Source organism: Impatiens glandulifera, unplaced genomic scaffold (genome assembly GCF_907164915.1).
Source record: "Impatiens glandulifera unplaced genomic scaffold, dImpGla2.1, whole genome shotgun sequence".
Lineage (NCBI taxonomy): Eukaryota > Viridiplantae > Streptophyta > Magnoliopsida > Ericales > Balsaminaceae > Impatiens > Impatiens glandulifera.
In genome coordinates, this window is record NW_025919456.1 from 157085 (window position 1) to 176767 (window position 19683).

The window sequence follows — 19683 nt, forward strand, 5'->3', positions numbered from 1 at the left end:
GTTGGTTTTTCTACCTTAAAAACTAGTCACAAAATATAAAATATGTGGATTTTTTGTTTTGGCTCGGTAACGCGCCTAGTTAAATTAGTTAAGTGTGTTTTTGAGTTAGGTGTTTAACTTTATAATTAGTCGTAATTTTAAAGAGAAGTGGTAAAAGGCGATAATTTTTTTTGGCCAATAATTATTCATTCTCTCATTTTTTAATATTGAAGATCTCATTATCAAGGAAATAAGAAAAATATTCCAAAACCTTTCTTCATCTAAATCAACACTAAAATAAAATATTATAAATAAATATAATTTTTAAATAAAAAATGAACCAAACCCTTTGTTTTGTTTGTCATACCAAACAAAACAAAGCTATGTTACAAGTCAAGATAATAAGAAGTCAAACATATGTTGAAAAAAAATAAGCTTGGCATTAGACAAAATAAAATTAAAAACTAAATAAATATTTCATATAGTTAAAAAATTATTATTATTATTATTATTTTGGGTGAGCATGAGCAAACTTATTCATAATGTTATCTGCTCTTTCTATAGGTCTTTTAATAGGAGGAGACTAGGGTAATGAAGTATTCATTTCTGAACTTGATTTTCATTTTACTGTTTTGATTATGATTTCGGCGGGTATTTCTATTTCTATAATTATTTCTGATTTGTCGGATATTCGGACCCAACAAATACTCCATTACCCGATTAGAAACCTACAAAATTGTAGATGTTGAAAAAAAAAACATAACTCTAATAAATAATAAAATTAGTAATATCAAAATGTTAAAAAAATAAACAAAAACATTATTTACCTATATTTTTTCTAAGATAGCAACATTGTTGCTGCTTGAATAAAGAAAAATTAAAATTAATGTTAAGAAAAAATTAAAGATTAAATATAAATAAAAAAGTTGAAGATGATGAGAGAAATAATTTTTTAGGAATATAAACAAAATAACGTTGGAGTGAAGTGTGTATAAAAATAAAATATTTACGATGATATTTGTAATGATGAGATATTTGAATGGTCACATTAAATTTTAATAATTTTATATATAATTGAGAGTATCGGGTTTCGGTTTCGCAGACTTCTCATCTCCAATTCCGTACCCGATTGAATACCTTCTCTCATGCCCAATACTCGACCAGGTACCCGATTTAAAATACTCGAACTCGACTATCGGGTATACATTGTCATCCAGATAACACTGTTACAAAATGTATTTTGATTTAAAAAATATGACAAATTCATTCTAATTTATTTATATTAAAGTGATTTTGTGATAAACATATATATCACCGTGAAATATGTGATCATCAACCATTATTGAAAGATGTGGTTGATATTATAAATTTCAAAGCTAAGATGTTTGTTATCTTAGTCTATGTGTGTTATAATGTTTTATTTTATTCTTGTTTATTCATTGGATTCTCGGTGAATAACTGCTGAAAGAGATTTAAAGGAATTTTGAATTTATTTGGGGACCGCATTTAGAGAAGTCTGTCTTTATTGTTATTTGCTGCTATAATTTGTAGGTGTGTGTGATCTACTTGTATAGTGATTTTTTTTTTTACTTTAGTACCTTCTTGTCTGATGCTTGTTTGGAATCTAGTTATGATTTGGGATCTAACTTATTTAAAACTCCCTTCCAATTTTACCATATCTATTGTGGTTAAAAAGTGTAGGTTATGCTATTTTAAATGTAGTTATTTTTGTATGAAATTTTTTCATTTTATTGATTTTTACAAAATTATCACATTTTAACCAGGGATGACAATATGTATTGTCCCCGAACCAAATTATCATTTTACTATTTGACTTCAACGAATATCTTTCTTTTAGGTCCTCATTCCCATTCGTTCGTCAAGTAACCGATCTCCAATGGGTACCTTATTAATCGATTAATTTTTTTTATAAAATTATATAAATTGAAAATAAGAAACATAACATTATAAATATTTAAAATTAGTAAATCGAAATGTTGAAAAACAAATAAAAACATTACTTATTTTACCACATATTTATATTGTAGATATTAAAAAAGATAACAATTTTATTATAGATTTGAAGAAAAATAAAAAATAAAGAAGAAGAAAATGATAAAAAAATTAATATTTTATTATTTAAAGAAAAGTTGAAGATTAAGAATTAAAAAATAAGGAAGAGGGATAAATAGTTTATGTGGAAATATAAAAAAATAAAGTTTGAGTGAAGTTTAGATAAGATAAACATAAATAATGTATTTAAGATAATGTTTGTCATGATGAGTTATTAAAAGGTCACATTAATTTTTAATAAAAAACATTTTGTCTTTATTGTTAATATAAACGGGTATCGGGTTTTAGTTTTGCATACTCCTCATTCCCGACCCCGAATCCGATTGAGTATTTTTTCTTCTCCTAATGCTGACCCTAACCCGATTTAAAATATTTGAACCCGATTATTGGGTACCCGCGAGTATCGGGTATATTGGTACTCATTGCTAGTGACGAATCTATATAGAGACTCCGGTGGACTGAAACGCACTCAAGAAAAAAAAATATCTTATAAAATTTTAATATATTGTTTGTATCTAATTATTAAAAAAAAATGGTAAAACCTAAATATCCACTTGTTTTATCCAAAAAATTTCATTATTTTTTTAAGTTCACTCCAAATTATTTTTAAGTCCACCACAACTCTAAATCCCAGATCTGGTCTCTGCCCATTGCCATCCCTATTTTAACCCCTAGAATAGTTCAGTGAAAAGAGTCGATTTAAAAAACTATGTTAATTGTTCGATTCTCACCGAAAGCGCGAAAGACCATGGTTGTGTGGTGTTGAAAAAATAAATATTTTTTTAGACCCATAATTCAAAAAATATATATTATCACATTTTATTTTATAGAAAATCAAAATTTTGTGTGTTACAAAGATTGAAGATCGATATTATCTCCTTCAGCAACCATTGTGCATTAAAAACTGAATCACAATGCTCTATTTCTTTATTATTTATCTGTTTTAATTAAAACATTTTGCTTGTAGATTATCTCTACATTTCTATTATCAAACCACTCCTCTCCTCTTTTTAAACATAGGCCTAATTTGATTCGAGGTTTATAAGCTACATTTTGATGTTTGCGTAATAAGTTGTTATAGTAATTTTGTGTAATAAGTTCACAAAAAAATTATATTCGAGCACATTTTACGTTTAATCTCAATTCTATCTCTACCTCCCTCCTCAGCGTTTAAGTTTATAATCTCATTGTTTTTCTCAATAATCACTTTAAAATATTTTTTTATTCATTTTCTTTCACATATTTCATTCATTTTTAATCATTTTATTTATTCTCCTTCATTTATTTAATTTTTTTTCTAATCATTTTATTTATTCTCTCATCTTTTCTAACTATTTATAATATTTTTATATATTTTTATAAATTATTATAATAACAAAACATACATTTAAATATATTTTTATTTAATATATATAATAATTAAACAAAATATGAAATATAAATACACTTTAATTTTATTTATTTATAATTATAATTTTATAAATCAAACTAGCCTTAATTAATTATTTAAAACTAAAAGTATACTAAGAAGGTGAGATAGCCTGAAAATGAATTGACAATTAAAAGATTCGGTCGGAAATATTTCCGACGAGGGAACGTGGAAAGGTATAATAATAAATTACTATAATCAACTTATATATATAACCATCAATTAATAGATATAGATCCGTTCTTCGAAGAACCAGTTTTGGTTCGAAAGGGTTAGGAATCCGCCATGAAAGAATCATCTAAATATATTTTGAAAAAATTGAAAATATACCTGGAAATGAAGAAAAATGAAAAAAAAAGAAAAAAGAAAAAGGAAAGAGATAGAATTTTAAAATATTATTATAAATATATATATCTATATTTTTTTATATCATATTTATATTAAATATATTTTAAATTATTATATTTATATTATTTATTTTAAAATATATTATTTTTTAATTTAAGTTAGTTATTAATATTTAAAATTATATATTAACAAAAAAATTTATAAAAATTAATATATTAATATAATTTATTTTTAAATATATTACTTTTTAATTTAAATTTTATTAATAATTAAAATTAATTTAATAAATATATATATAACATTATATATATATATATATATATAATATTAATTATTAAATAATATTATAAATATAAAAAATAAATAAATTGGACGTATAAACTGAATTAAGCATGAGTAGCTTAACGATTAAATAAGGTAAGATCATACTTTCCTCGGGAATAATCAATTGTTCAGTAAAAATCAAACACGTTTCTATCAATAATATTATTAGTTTAAATAACAATTATTTTTTTTTTTTTTTGTAAGTTTAAGTAAGTATTTCCTAATTTTTGTGTCAAAGTCGTCTTTTCTATTAACATGTGTAATTTTTTTCTGTAAATTTTTTTCTTATGTCATAAAACTAACTCATAACTTTGATGCTTAGTCAATTTTCGGCGTTGTTAAAAAAGTTTGTTCCTTAAACTTTTTTATATTTGTTATCGATCTATTCTCGACTGAAAAACTATATCTAGGCTATATTTGAATAGATTTTCATAGGCGAACAAAAACATGCACTTTTGCAGATTTGACGGCGAACTTAAAAGGCCACCTACATACGCTTTACGCCCAATCATTCTTAGTCTTGAGCCCTTCCTAAATAAATTGATGATTCTGGGCCTTTCGAAAGTGACTGTCCTAAGACTTTCTTTTTTCCTTAAGGCCTTATTTTTTATAACCTAATTTTTTTTATCCTAACCTAACCAAGTCTTCAAAAGTGCCAATTTTCTATTTATTGTTAGAAATCTATTCAAATATAGCGTAGGTATAACTTTTCAGTTGAAAATCAATCTAATAACACCTAAAAAAATATATAAAAAGGTTGAGAAACAAGCTGTGTTTATGAAGCCACGATTGACTATTCAAACGATATAGAAGCTATGAATCAGTTTTATTACATCAAAACAAAAATTACTTTAAAATAATTGAAACATCATTACACATTGTTAATGGAAAAGACAAATTAGACACCAAAATTGGGAAATACTTACTGAAACTTAAAAAAAAAAAATTGTTCTATGTAAGTTTTGTAGAGATGTAATATTATTTTTATACAATAATATCATAAAAAAGAAAAATGAATGAAGAAAATACAAAATTCTCCAAATTATTTTATATTAAAAAAAAGTTTAATTTTTCGATCTTGTATTAATTGAATTTAAACTTGAATCATAAATTCAATACATTAAAGAAATGGTAAATGGTAGAGTTGCTTGGGAATTTAGAAATCCTGCACTTTAATAGAGTAAAGACTTCATTTTATGGAAAAAAAAATAACATCACGATCTACGAATTTGAAAAAACAAAACAAAATAAAAACATAAAATGAATGATTTTTTTAATTATTATTTTTAATCTTATTTTCCCTACAAAATATGAAAGATTCAATAAGAATAAACCATCATCACTTAATGTTGAGTGGGTCGGAGACATTTTCCATGGCCGGTCTTGGTTTTGGATAGTTTTGGGCCCTTAAATCTAGATAATAATTTTAATATTTTGATAAAAAAAAAACTAATAGAATTTTTTTTGTAAATTAAAAAAAAACAGTAGGACACATTCATAGGTCATAGTTCTCCGCTTAAACTCAAAACGCTTCTAGATGAAATCGAATCTGTGACTTTTTGGTCTCTCAAGCCGACTCTTACCACTACGCTACCTTCGTGGTAAAAAAATGAGTTAATTTTTATATTTTTTAAATTAGATTTTTTCATTGTTAAAGTATTTCATTAGATATTAATTTGAATAATATATTATCTTGTAACCTAACTCCATTCATAAACTTAGTAACTTGAAACATAACTTAATTAAACGCATTTACAATTCTAAAAATGTATTCAAATAAAACCTATATAAAGAGTCTAGACCAAATTAATTGAACAAAGATGCAGGCCGGGTTGAAACCTCAGTTTCATTAGATATGGATTGTTTTGTCTGAATCTTACTTAGTTGTTTATGGATCAAGATCATTTCGTTGTCAAATGGATTGTCAAGGGTTAATTTTGAATTAGTGGATAAATTAATGACTTTATTAGAGCCATAAAGATATGAAATGATAAGATAAGCAGCCTAATTGATTAGGCCCTTTGAAAGTATAGTAAAAGTAAGATTCCAGCTTAAAAATTATCGTTATTTTAGGTTGAAAATATATATAGTAGCGTGAAATATCGAAAATATCTATTTTTTTGTTATACCGAATAAAATTGTAAGTTAGGTTACAAACGCTTTCTGATTCTACAGTGAGATGATCGCTTTTCTCTCTTAGGAAGTTAAACTGACCGTGTAAGCTTAATGTTAGAATATAAAATAATATATATGTAAAATATTTTCATAATATTATATAAATTATGATAATATTATTATATTATATTAGTTTCCTTATATACTAATTATAATGTCTATATAATAGACATATTCTATGTAATTAAAATATTATTCAATACAATCCTTTCTCTATATATTATAACATGGTATCAAAATCAAACTTTTGTTTTTAAGATACAAATTTAGTCTTCTGTTGCCTTCATCAATTGTTATCTTAGCTATTGATGGAGGACTCTAATCATTATTATTATTATTATATTTTTTATAATATTTTTTTTCTTTCAAATAATTTTGTTGATGTTCTTATTTTCTTCGACAAACATATTCTCTGAGTTTGTTTTTCAATTGTTGCTTTATCCCAGTAGTTAATGTCATATTTTATTGGTGTTAATTCAATCATATGTACTTGTTTACTAGTTATTTAGTCAACACACTGTCATTCTTTCATTAGAATGAGTTTTACAGGTGTTGTTTCACCCCAACATTCTATTCCTATGAGATTCTACTTTTTTTCGTTGGTTTTCTTAATACAACACACTGTCATCCCGTCGTTGAATGGATTTCGAGACTCGCGAGTAACTTTGGAGTTCGTTCGGTTATTGTTTCACCCTAACATTCAATGCCCATGAGCTCCATACAGTAACAAAATGGCAGTGTGTTGACTGATAAACCAACGAAGAGGTAGAATGCTGGGGTAAAACAACAACCGAATAAACTCAAAAGTTACCCGCGAGTCTTGAATCTATTCAACAACGGGATGATAGTGTGCTGCATTAAAAAAACCAGCGAAAAAGGTAGAATCTCATGAGAATAGAATGCTGAACTGAAACAACACCTGTAAAACTCATTCTAATGAGAGAATAACAGTGCATTAACTAAATAACCAGTAAAGAAGCATATATGATTGGATTAAGACCAATAAAAATATGGGCATTGACTACTGGGATAAAGTAACAACTGAAAACAAAACTCATAGAATATGATTGTCAAAGAAAATATAAGAATATCAAGAGAATTATTTGAAAGAAAAAAAACATTATTAAAAAAATATAATAATAATAATGATTAGAGCCCTCCATCAATGGCTAAGGTGACCATTGATGGAGGCAGCGAAAGACTAAATTTGTAGCTCAAGAACAAAAGTTTGTCACTGATACCATGTTAGAATAAAGAAGAAAGAAGATTGTATTAAAATATTATATTAAATTATATAGATTAGGTTTATTATATAGACATTAAATTGAGCTTATAAGGAAACTAATATAATATAGTATAATAATAATATAATATACTAATAATATTATCACAATTTATATAATATTATGATAATATTTTACGTATATATTATCTTATATTCTAACATTATTATCTTATATATTCTAACACGTAATAACAAGAATAATAGTATCAACCATGATTGTAGCGTTTTTAGCTTACCATTGAGAACATTATTCTCTAAGTTTGATGAGGATTGGAAAGGGAAAAAAACGCTCGAGAATGGATTTTAGAGTCTTTGTGCGAGTTGTATGCGGTGAGAGTCGCACATACGGTAACAAAGTGGTTCGCGGCCTTCGTGCCTCTGTTGTCCCTAAGATCTTGAAAGTCTCTTTGGACTTCCAAAAAAAAGAACTGTTGTGCAGGTCCCATTTGAGACTTTTTCATCGATATAATCAAAAGTAGTGGATGTTATGTTGTATACCGATATTATCAGTGCGGTATAAACGAGATTTTTTAATATATCAAAATACCCAAATATTTATAAATTATATATATATATATAATATTTATAAATAAATAAATAATGTCTAATAAAATTATAAATAATTAAATTTTAATTTCTTGATATATTTATTTTTTTCAAATAAATTTAACGTGTAGAAACTTAAGTTTGGAAAATCAAATCAAAATATAATTAAGTTGCATATATTATCTCTAAGTATTTTATTTTATTAGATATGAAACTAAATTGATTTTATTATAAAGTGTTTGAAATTTTTTCTTACAAAATAAATCTAGTGGAGTCTAAATATGTTTGTTTAGGTATGAATAAATACCGTATCGAAATCTAAAATACTGTCAATATTTAGTATAAACACTACTTGTATCATACCGAGATTTCTATCAAAATATTAGTACGGTATTAATATATTTGTTTATACCGAAATTTTCGATACCGACGCACGCCCGTTTACCAATACTATATGTTTCATTAGTAGGTCTCCAACAACATTAGTTAGAAAATGAGAGATAAATTAATTAATTTGTTTTTATATTGAAATTTAAGAATTTAAAATTATTTCTACCATTATTTTTTAATGTGAATCAAAATAATTAAAGTTATATTTGTATGAAACTAGTATAATCTTGGAGGTTGTGAATTTGATTTTTACTTTAAAATTTAAAAGTTAAAGTAATTATAATAATTATAGAGTCATTTTTACTTTTACATTTAAAAAAATACATAATCGTAACCTCTTAAACAAAGAAATATTAGAGATATAAATATTTAATAATATTTTAATGAATGAAAGAGATAATATATAATATTTTATTTGAGATTATATTCAAATAATACAACCAATAAATAAGGAACAAGGACTAAAATTATTACTTCCAATATAGCCTTTAACTTGAGCCAGATATCAAAGTCAACCTCTCTATTTTTATTTATTTCAATTTGGGATATCAACTTGTGTGACTTATCAAATCACCCTTTTAACTTGCTTAAATGTGTCTTGATTTTAAAGAAACCACATTTAAATATACACTCTATAACTTAAAATTTATATATATGTGGGAATTCAAATACATTGTCATGGATTTAAAAAACGAGTTACTTAATTTTGTAATATTTTATTTTCTAAAAAATGAAAATTAAATAGGTTGTAATAAAATATTTATAAATCTGAGGCTCTGTTTGATATGGAGTTATTTGAACAATAATTAATTCTAAATCATCTTATATTAATGTAAGAAGTGAGTTGTTTTGATAAAATTATTAAATTATTTTTAATATTTTATAATATTATAACTAAAGTATGTATAATTGGATATTCTAATAAATTTGATGATAATTTAATAATCACACCCACATTAAACAAGTCTTTAGCAAGTTTTTCTTAACAAAATAAAAAGGCCTTAAAAAAAAGATACATTTTCTTGTTGCATTTAAATTATTAATATTTTAATTAAATTACTCTAAAATCCGAAATAATCTAATAATAATGGTATCATTTAAATTTAAGATATTTTAAAGTTAAAATTGAAACATTTAATTTATTATGTACCATTATTTTTATTTAATGGATTCTAATTGATTAACAAGTTTATCCTAAATAATAATAATAATAATAATAATTAAAAAGTTGTACCATGCATGATGTTGAGCCCACCATGTGGCATGTAGGAAACATGATATATCACGCTTCATTTATTTATGAAGTTAGAAGTTGTTTGATGCCATTTATCAATATTTATTATTAATTATATTTGACATAGATTTAAAAATAATAATAAATTGATTCTTATAAAAAAAATATTATTATTTAAGTTAAATAACTTAAATATTATTTATATTTGATATTTTAAATGTTGTAAAACATCAATTAAAAATAATTTAATCATGCTTTGAATATATGATAAGGGATTATTCACCTCATCAAATAAGACCTAAATTATTTTTATAATCTTATTTTATTCCTTCATTATAAACATAACTTGATTCAAATAATCATATTCATATATATAAAATAAAATAAAAAATCAAACAAATCATAAAAAATAAATATACTCTCAGACCTCAGTGGTGAAAAAGAGGAAAAAAGAATCTTAATGATTAAGGCATGAAGTATGGGAGTAATTAAATAAACACTAGAAAATGTTTTTAATTATTATAAATAAAGTGAGCAAGTGATGTTAAAGATACTATTTGATTAATTTAATCAGCACAATTAATAATTTTAATTGTATTAAAAGAAAACTTATTTGTTTGTTGGAAATCAGATTCATTTATTAGATTAAATCAAACTCACTATCAACACCTAAATCTAACTGTATATTGATTGGACGCATTGATGTATAAAATATTAATTCAGTTTAATCATTTTTAAATATTTGATTTTCTACTAACTAATTTAATTTATTTTAATCAAATAAAATTAGTCATAAAAACGTTGTAATAATAATATTTTTTTAATAGTTAAATTGAGACTATTTATTGGGAGCAGTTAAAATTTCGAACATCTTCTTTTAAATCTCAACTAATTAATTATGATCAAAATTATTAAAAACATTGTTTTGTCCTCAACGATTACAAACGCGTTAATTTATTATATACGTGACATTTATAAATAAATATATAAAAAATTAATGTCATTAATTTAACTATCGAATTTCAGAAAATTAATGATTATAACTATCGATTCTTTAAAATTCGGTAGATAGTGAAATTCAATAGTTAAACTAGCGATATTATTCTTTTATTTATTTATTTATAAATGACATGTAAATATTAAATTAACAACGTTTAAAATATATTTTTATATAACTTTAACAATAAAAAATAGAATGATATTTAAAATAAGGTATGAAATCTCAATTAAATCACGATAATTTTTTTAACAAACAAAATCTATCAATTATATTGGTAAAATTTATTTGTACACCTAACTTTAATTAATATTTTGTTAGTTTGTGGATATTATTAATTAGTGTAGTTATTTGAATAAATATATATTCAATTAATTTTTCAAATCGATTTAATACAATTTTTTATATATAAAAAGGAGAAATTATTTATGACTTGTTTGAAATTCGGAGCTGAGTTTGAACGATATTTTTTTTTTATAATTTTTTTTTTAAATATTTTATTAGGGTATTAATTTAAATAAAATAATGTTCTGAAATACACTTTAATTATGTATTATTAACAAATTTAATAACATTTATTCGTTCAATTACACCAAACTTAGTTTTCGTTTCCAAACATCTCATTAAATTTGAGGGAAAGAAATAGAAAGAAAGTATAAATTGAAGGGCCAATATATATAAATGTCAGTTAAGAAATTCTTACTAAAAAACTCCCTCATTCGAATCTAGAAAACAAACATGATGATTCACACAGCAATGAAGTCCAAACCAAGAAATAGCCATGGAAGCCGTTGAATTTTCAGTTTTCTTTCCACGATTCAAATTTCATTATCAAAACCCTAATCTACCACCAATGAAACGCTATAGCAATTCATACAATTCTCTCTAAACAACTCACAATTCAACAGTTAGATCGAAATGCTCTTCATCTCTTCAACACTCACACTCAAAAATCCCGATCGATCTTTCCATGAGTGATTCACAGAGCCTCTCCGCCACTACATCCTCCTCTTCTTCCGCTTCGATCGTTTCCGCCACTGCCGTTGCCCAACAGGTACTTAGTTCGACGGTATTCGCATTAATCTGACTGTTTTTGTTGACTTCATCATTTTGATCTTCAGAATGTTATTGGAAGTGGTGATCTGTTGACTCAGGAGGTTTCGCGGCGTTGGCATGACGTTTTTTGGTCAGCGATATTCTTACTTCACTCGACTGCGATCGGTTGTGTTCTTGCTGTTCTTGGACTTAATAGGTTTAGGAAGAAGGATAGGCTTAATATTGATAAGTATACAATGGGATTTCTAGAGAATCAGGCTGGTTTAACTGAGGATTATTGGCCTTTATATGCGGTTGCAGGGGGAGTAGGGACGTTTTTAGGTTGTATTTGGTTATTGTTACTTGGTTCACGAGCAATTCAAATGGTGAAAGTCTCTGTTCATATCTTGACCACTTATCTTGCTGTGATCAGTGTTTTATGTTTTTGGAGTCATCAGATCTTTTGCGGTGTTGGCTTTGCAATAGGGGCTGGATTGCAGTTCTTGTATGTTATATCTGTTATAGACAGGTAACGAATAAATCGTTCTTTGACTTTCGTGTGTGTATATATTATATTATTCATTGCATCTCCAACTTGATCACTTAAAACGACCAGTTCCTTTGAACAATGGAGGATTGATTATAATATTCAGCATATTTTTTTTATTTGAAATGGTCTTAGAAGTGTCTAGAGATGGTTGATCTTAAGCATAGATGCAAGTCAATGATGTCTTAAGATTTTGCAAAATAAGTTATGGTTCATTTTCTATATAGAAGATATAAGAATAACTTGAAAGGTTGTTGGTTTATGGATTCATGTCACTCTTCTAAATCTTTACATTTCAACTTGGCTGACTTACAATTGTTCATCTGTCATTTGTGTAGACTTCCATTTACAATGTTAGTGCTTCAGAAGTCTATTAAGATGGCGTGGAATCTTCCTGAGCTTTTAAGGGTATCATGTGCCTTCATGCTACTAATGCTCGTGTGGTTAGCTTTATGGTCTTTTGGTGTGGCTGGTGTTGTTGCTTCAAGTATGGGTGATGGTGGACGTTGGTGGCTTCTTTTGGTGAGGTGCCAACTGCCAAGTGCTTCTCTTTATATCGTCTTACAATTTTTAATTATTTTTTTTTTCAGTTTTGTATGTGATTTTCTTCTGCCTTTGATTTGAATGTATACTGTTATTTGTGTCTTTAGGTATTTTCTGTTAGTTTGTTCTGGACTGGTGCTGTACTCTGCAATACTGTTCATGTTATTGTATCTGGGATGGTGTTTCTTGTCCTTATCCATGGGGGTAGACAAGCAACATCTATGCCTTCTAAGCCGCTGATCAAGTCCCTACGTTATGCTGTGACCACATCATTTGGTAGCATCTGTTATGGTTCACTCTTTACAGCTGCTATTCGGACACTTCGATGGGAGGTGACCACTTTTTTCTTCGTTGTTGTTCTCTCTAGTGCTAGTTATATCATGCATGAAGCATATTAATATTATGCAGTTGTATTGAACAATTTCAGATTAGGGGGCTCAGGTCAAAGATAGGGAATAATGAGTGTCTCCTCTGCTGTGTCGATTTTCTATTTCATCTTGTGGAGACACTTGTTCGTTTCTTCAACAAGTATGCGTATGTCCAGGTAATCTTGAAATTAACTTGTGTGAAGTTCATTCCCAACATTATATTCATCCTCCCTGCTGTTGAGTCTAAAATTTCTTGGAATTTAATGTGCTTTATTCCTAAATTGTGTGATGATGGGTATCATTAAACTGTAGCCATTAAGTAAAATCAGTTCCTACACTTGTATAAATAGGTTATTATGAGAATAATATATCAACATACATCTATTTCTCTCTTCATTCAGAAATTCCACAGGTCATATATAAGAGGATAGGACACCCCCCCTCACCCAATTTAGAGTTATGATTGGAATAGTGTACTCTCTATAGCTAATTCTCTCCTTTGTTCTTTGTGTATCATCTCCTCTCTCTTTAGTTATATACTGTTACAAACTTACAAATATGATTGAAGCTATCACAAAATAGATATTAAATATGCCAAACTAATCGTATTGATGGCATTTTGTTATAGGAATTTGTCAAAGATAAAACAAAATCTACATTTGGCTAAAATTGTGATCACTAAAAATTACTGAACCACAATCCAAAACAAATGGCACAATTTACTCTCAATAAAACCCATGTCCCAAAAAACAAAAAACCCAGAAAATGCGATTTGTCACAATTACTCTCTTGTCATTACTCCCAATTCTCTTATAGCAAGGGTAAAATGGTAGAAATGCAAATATAATGTGGATTAAATTATGAAGTTTCATCTAATTCAATTACATTTTCCGTACCAAGTGCAAAAAAAAAGTCACTCACTTTTAACTTTGACGATTTTCTAATTTTGTAATCAGATTGCAGTGTACGGAAAAGGTTTTAATCATTCAGCTCGAGATGCATGGGAGTTGTTTCAATCAACTGGAGTAGAAGCACTTATTGCCTACGATTGTTCTGGGGCTGTTCTCTTAATGGGTACCATCCTAGGTGGACTTATTACAGGGACTTGCGCTGGAGTTTGGGCTAGGATTAAACATCCCGATAGGATAATAATGGTGGGATCTACAGCCATGTTAATGGGGATGATCTTGGTAAGCCTACAAAAAAAAGTATCTTAAAAATGGTGATTATAAAAGTTAAAGAAAATAAAACTTGATGCTCTTCTTTCTTTTGTAGGTGGGATTAGCAATGGTAGTGGTGGAGAGTGCTGTAACATCAATGTACATATGTTATGCTGAAGATCCATTGTTAATACACAGATGGGATGCTGAATTCTTTAACCATATGTCGGAGACTCTGCACCAACGGCTTCAATATAGGAGTTCTAGGGCAAGACCGAGGGAGGTACCTTCTAACTCTCAGCTTCAATCTCAAAGAATCCCGGATACCCCATCTCCATGAGTTTTATCATCATCTTTTTATCTAAATGTACCTTCTATAGTTATTTCCACGTGCTCAAAATGAAGAAAACATATATATATATATATTGTTAAGAATTATGTTTTGTGTTTGTCCTATTGGTGGATTTTCTTAAATTTTAGGATAGAATTTTGATGTAAGGAGTCTTAGATTTTAAAATTGTATGTCAGTTATCCTTTGCAAAGGCCATGTATACTAACTTTTAGGTAGTTTGCTGGCAGTTATTTAGTGACTTATTTGAGACAATCTTTTGTACCAACTTTTCTTTTTAATAGTCAACTTTATATGATTAACAATGGAAATAGTTTTGTCGAATTCCCACTAAGAACGCCATATTTGAAGTGGATGGGTATGTTATAGCTTCCTCGGGAAAAAACCCTGATTTAAAATTCCTAGGATACCCAACAATGTCACCTTAAACGAAATTGACACATTTTTTTTTAATGAAATCTTGTGTACTATGCTAAAGACTATAAGTCTATAAACCATAACAAATAGAAATTGTCACACATTTTGGCCAAAGACATATTTTACAATTTGTTGTAGGGGAATGTAGTAAAACAAAAACTCTATTGGATTATTTCTTCATTCAATTCTTGACATCCACTGGCTTGTATATTTTCTTTTTCCCATTATATCTCCTCCCTGCCAAAACAATAAACGAGAGTTCGGTTAGATAAACCAGAAAATGGAAATCATTAAGGCCTTGTTTGATCTAGGTTATATTGGTAAAGAAAACATTAGGCATGTTCCAAATAAAGATTTTTTGGTTGGTAATTTTAACTATATGGTTTTGATAAGTAGATTGTACAAACAAGGCCTAGACTTCTAAGTAAAGAGAACATACTTGGCCGATTTTTCCTTCTAGAATTGACAACATCAGGTATAAAAACCCCTGTTCCATGTCCCCCATTATTTCTCCTAAAGCTATCAGAGTCTTGAAAGTGGTTGGACGATAATAAAGGGGGTCGGTTATCTTGAACTTGTTTGTGTTCATCCTCCTCCTCTTCTTCGTCTTCAATAAGAAGCAATACTTGTCTTCTGAGTTCTTGGTAGAATTCGTCAGTTTCGTCAATGTCCATACCCATATCGAAGTTGGATATGAGATTGTTTTCTCTTTCTGATATTGAAAGAAAGGTGTAATGTTTATGGTTATTGAACTCCATTTTTATGAAATTTAAGTCATATGATTATGGAGTTTATATAATATATGTGTGTGTGAAAGGAAGGTATAAGGAAATAGATAGAATTGGTAATGGGTACAAATAAAGGGATAGTAGATTGATGGAATTCATACCCAATTTTACTAGTGGATTCACACTATTGGAGGACTGTTGTATTTTATTAATGGGTTTGGCTAAAGATGGTCTTAAAGTTGTCAACTTTGAATCAAATTCTAAGATTTGTCAAACATAGTATACATCAATTTGGAGTATCAAATTGTTTTCATGGGTCAATGGACTTTGAACTGCCAAACGTGTGGATTCTGTTTGAATAATTAAAAATTATATTATTGATCTTTAATATCATTATTGTTATTTTATCTTTAAATAGATTGAAAGTATTTATTATCAACACTATTTTATGAAATTAGACTCAAATAAGATGACAAAATTGAGCATACCTACTCTAAATAAGATATTATCCTTCTACTTAAATTTGTTTTAATTTAAGAAATCAAATATTTTTTTTTATGTTCTATACCTAGTATTAACACTATAGACTAAATTGGGTTACTATCATTCTTAGGAGTGAGAATAAAATAGTTAAAATTAAAATTGTTATATCATTAAAATTTATATTATGTTGTAAAATTTAGTTTAATATAACATTTGAGATATATTATTATTATTTAATTAATAAATAAATTATTAAAAAGAAGGTATAGTTAATATTAGTCTTTTTTTATAAAAAAAAATCTATAAGTTTTTGATAATAAACTCAAGTGAATGTTGCATTGATTACACACATATTCTATCCAAAGATATATTGTTCTTAAAAGTTCAAACTTACTTCCATAATACATAGATTATTATAATAATGGGTGAGAGATTATTATAACTTTCAAAATGAAAAATAAAAATGAAAAGTAAAAATCTTGAATACAAAAATAGATTATAATTTTTTTTGATTTTTTAAAAATAAATAAAAAGAACATGAAGAAAGTTACAGCCACCTTCCTTTCCTTGTCTTGTCATTCTTGTTCTTGTCCGGGTCTTGACCGCCATAGTCTTCTTCTTCTGGTCCACTCAATGAATCTTTGAGTTTTCCTTGGTTTTGAATTCGGTGCCGTTTGATTCTCGTTTCCACTGAAAGAAGACTGTTTCAATTTCAAATCAACTTCCAAAGAATCTCCACCCATTTCAGACACATCTTCTTCCTCCTTCAAATTAGAAGGATTTTTCTGCAAACCCTCATCATCATCATCTTCAACCCTCGTCTGATTCTGATCCAAACCCTCGTCTTCTCTTTCAACTATATCTTCATCCTCATCACTGGATTCATAAATCTCTTTACTCTCGCTGACCTCATCACTCCGGCGATGGTGGTGGTGATACTGAGGTTTGGAGAGTTCTACAGCCGCCCTTGCGGCGGCGGCAGCATGAGCGGCGGATTCAAAAGCCGCCTGTGCTGCATCAGCCACATCTTTGTATTGTCTCCCTGTTTTCATTGAATCTTTAAATTCATCCAGATTATTATGGGTTTCTTTGATTGGTGATTCATTATTATCCGATATGACCTGCAACCATTGATCGTATTCATATGTATTGTGGTGATTTCATGATAAATGGAATTTGAAGAGGATTTAATTAATTAGTATTTAGTACCTGTTCATCATGATCAATATTGGGTGGTGGTGTTATATCTTGAATTTGCAACACAATGTTGTTTTCTGCAGCAATTTCGTTGAGTATTTTCAGTCTGCTTTTCAAATCTGGCTGTCTGGGTGATAACTTTATAACCATCTAATTAAGAAAAAAAATTCATCAATTAGAATTAGGGTTCTTGAATTTGTAAGTTCAAATTATACCCTAACAAGATAATATTGCCATTTATCTTAAAAAAAAACACTTATTTTTTTAATTTTAATTTTAATTTTAAATAAGATAGATATATTAGAAATGATGAAAATTGTTTAAGAAAAGAAACAAAAATATGAGAGAAAACAAATAAAAATAAAAAACATTACTTAATAAATTATCGAAGAAAAATGATTAATTTCTCGACGGATTTTATATGCTTTTCAGAATGAATTTCATAAAACATCGTAACATTATGAATAATACGAATTTTACTACTACAATAAGTAAGTTTGACGATTTCTTTTCAACTAGACAGATAATTCACCAAAAAATTGAGATGGTAACTCAATTATGTAAGTTGTCATACTAGCCGTATTAATCTAAATTTTTCGACAACTACCCAAAGATTCGGGCATCCCAACTCTATAAATATTCTAGACAACTAACAACTATTGTATTCTTATCTCTATTCTAAGTCAAATAGTCCTACTTTGGCGAGTTTCGATTTCCTCGTCCTTTCACAATTCAAGCAAATCATGCCAAGGTGAATCTTAGAACTAGAGATTTCGAAACTCTTCAAACCCAATCAATTATGTTAATCTCATTACATAATATCTCGATCTTGACATAAAAGATTACACAAACTAACTTTTAATCAAATTTCATCAAATTTCGAAGGGTTTCGAACCATTTACAAAAAAAAAAGTGTTATTATCTAAAAAAATTTAAGATATATAAAATTTTCGTCATCTCAATACAGATCTTACATAGATCCATCAAACATGTCAATAAATTGTGAGTATCAGAATATCGAAAAATAAAATCTTCCAAAAACGGATTAATTTTATTTGTTTTATAAAAATAATAATAACTTTATATCAGCGATTTTACGACAATTTGCATATGTAAGTCTAAAATAAACCTGGCGGTTGACGGCACAGTTATTGCGCAATTCAATGGCTCGAGCCGCAAATTCTTTGCCATAAAGATTAGTGAAAATGGCTCGAATCTCTTGAAGTTCTGGAAATTCACCACACCTTGAAGCTGCATAAATCAAAGATGATACAGCTTCATTCACATCTTCAGGACATTCCCTATAATAATAATAACAATTGAGAAATCATTCAAAGTTATAGATGATAATATAAACAAGTAATTAATTAATTAATTAAACCTGCTTTGTTCTTCAATAAGATGTATCCTTTCCAAGATGATGAAACAATAACCTTCTACCATAACAAAAACATCAATCATATTCTCTTCTTTTATCACTTGCTCAACACGAAGAAGGGCTCGATCGTGATGAGTTAGGTTTAGAAGCTGGATAACATCGGTTCGAGAAAGGGAGCAACGAGATTGACGTTGGTTCTTGAGGACGACTAAACGTGATAGAGCAAGGTTTAGAAGTGGCTTAAGTTGGTTCGAAGATTTCGAGTTCTTCCCCATTATTGCATCGAATTTCTTACCCATTTTCGATGTTAATAATAATGTAATTCGACTTCCTAAGACTTGACAATCTTTATATATATATATAAAGGACTTTTGGTGTATAAAAGCGTGTTCAAGGATTTCTTATAATCTAAGTCATTGCAGACAAACATACATTGACCCTTCAAACGTTTACATTTTCTTTTAAACTAAAAGGCATCACTATCATTAATTAATATTTTGTACAAATATTTTTTTTTATTTGTTCAATATGTAATTGAATAAAAAACCATATTTGTTTTCTTAAAACAAAGTTTAATTATTTGTAGGATCAATTTAATAGAACTCATGATTTATTTACTTGTTTTATGTATATTTTTCTCTTTAATGAATCTAATTTTTTCAAGCCATCAAACTCTAATTCCTTAATGCTTAGAGTGA

At 27.5% G+C, this 19683-nt stretch overlaps 2 protein-coding genes across 2 annotated transcripts; one reads left to right on the forward strand and one right to left on the reverse strand.

Annotated features, from left to right (window-relative positions):
* The first annotated feature begins 11520 nt into the window (after window positions 1–11520).
* On the forward strand, window positions 11521–15093 carry LOC124917961 (CTL-like protein DDB_G0274487). The gene is made up of 7 exons (XM_047458226.1): window positions 11521–11834; window positions 11902–12344; window positions 12701–12884; window positions 13013–13237; window positions 13333–13449; window positions 14230–14463; window positions 14549–15093. Exons 1-7 carry the CDS (start codon window positions 11751–11753, stop codon window positions 14771–14773), a joined length of 1512 nt encoding a protein of 503 aa, XP_047314182.1. The 5' UTR covers window positions 11521–11750; the 3' UTR covers window positions 14774–15093.
* A 1670-nt stretch (window positions 15094–16763) lies between these two features.
* On the reverse strand, window positions 16764–19321 carry LOC124917964 (vacuolar protein sorting-associated protein IST1-like). Its single transcript, XM_047458230.1, has 4 exons — window positions 18989–19321; window positions 18737–18908; window positions 17620–17757; window positions 16764–17531 (listed from the first exon to the last, which is right to left on the reverse strand). The coding sequence occupies exons 1-4, from the start codon at window positions 19282–19284 to the stop codon at window positions 16986–16988; spliced, it is 1152 nt and encodes a 383-aa protein (XP_047314186.1). The 5' UTR covers window positions 19285–19321; the 3' UTR covers window positions 16764–16985.
* Between the last annotated feature and the right edge of the window lie 362 nt (window positions 19322–19683).

What these genes read in the sequence shown, in the direction of transcription:
- LOC124917961 (XM_047458226.1), top strand. Translation starts at nt 11,751, where the DNA reads ATGAGTGATTCACAGAGCCTCTCCGCCACTACATCCTCCTCTTCTTCC. An exon ending in CCACTGCCGTTGCCCAACAG is followed by an intron (nt 11,835 to 11,901) that starts GTACTTAGTTCG and finishes TTTGATCTTCAG; the next exon opens with AATGTTATTGGAAGTGGTGA. An exon ending in TGTTAATGGGGATGATCTTG is followed by an intron (nt 14,464 to 14,548) that starts GTAAGCCTACAA and finishes TTTCTTTTGTAG; the next exon opens with GTGGGATTAGCAATGGTAGT.
- LOC124917964 (XM_047458230.1), bottom strand. Translation starts at nt 19,284, where the DNA reads ATGGGTAAGAAATTCGATGCAATAATGGGGAAGAACTCGAAATCTTCG. An exon ending in ACTGTGCCGTCAACCGCCAG is followed by an intron (nt 17,758 to 18,736) that starts GTTTATTTTAGA and finishes TTTCTTAATTAG; the next exon opens with ATGGTTATAAAGTTATCACC. An exon ending in ATATTGATCATGATGAACAG is followed by an intron (nt 17,532 to 17,619) that starts GTACTAAATACT and finishes CAATGGTTGCAG; the next exon opens with GTCATATCGGATAATAATGA.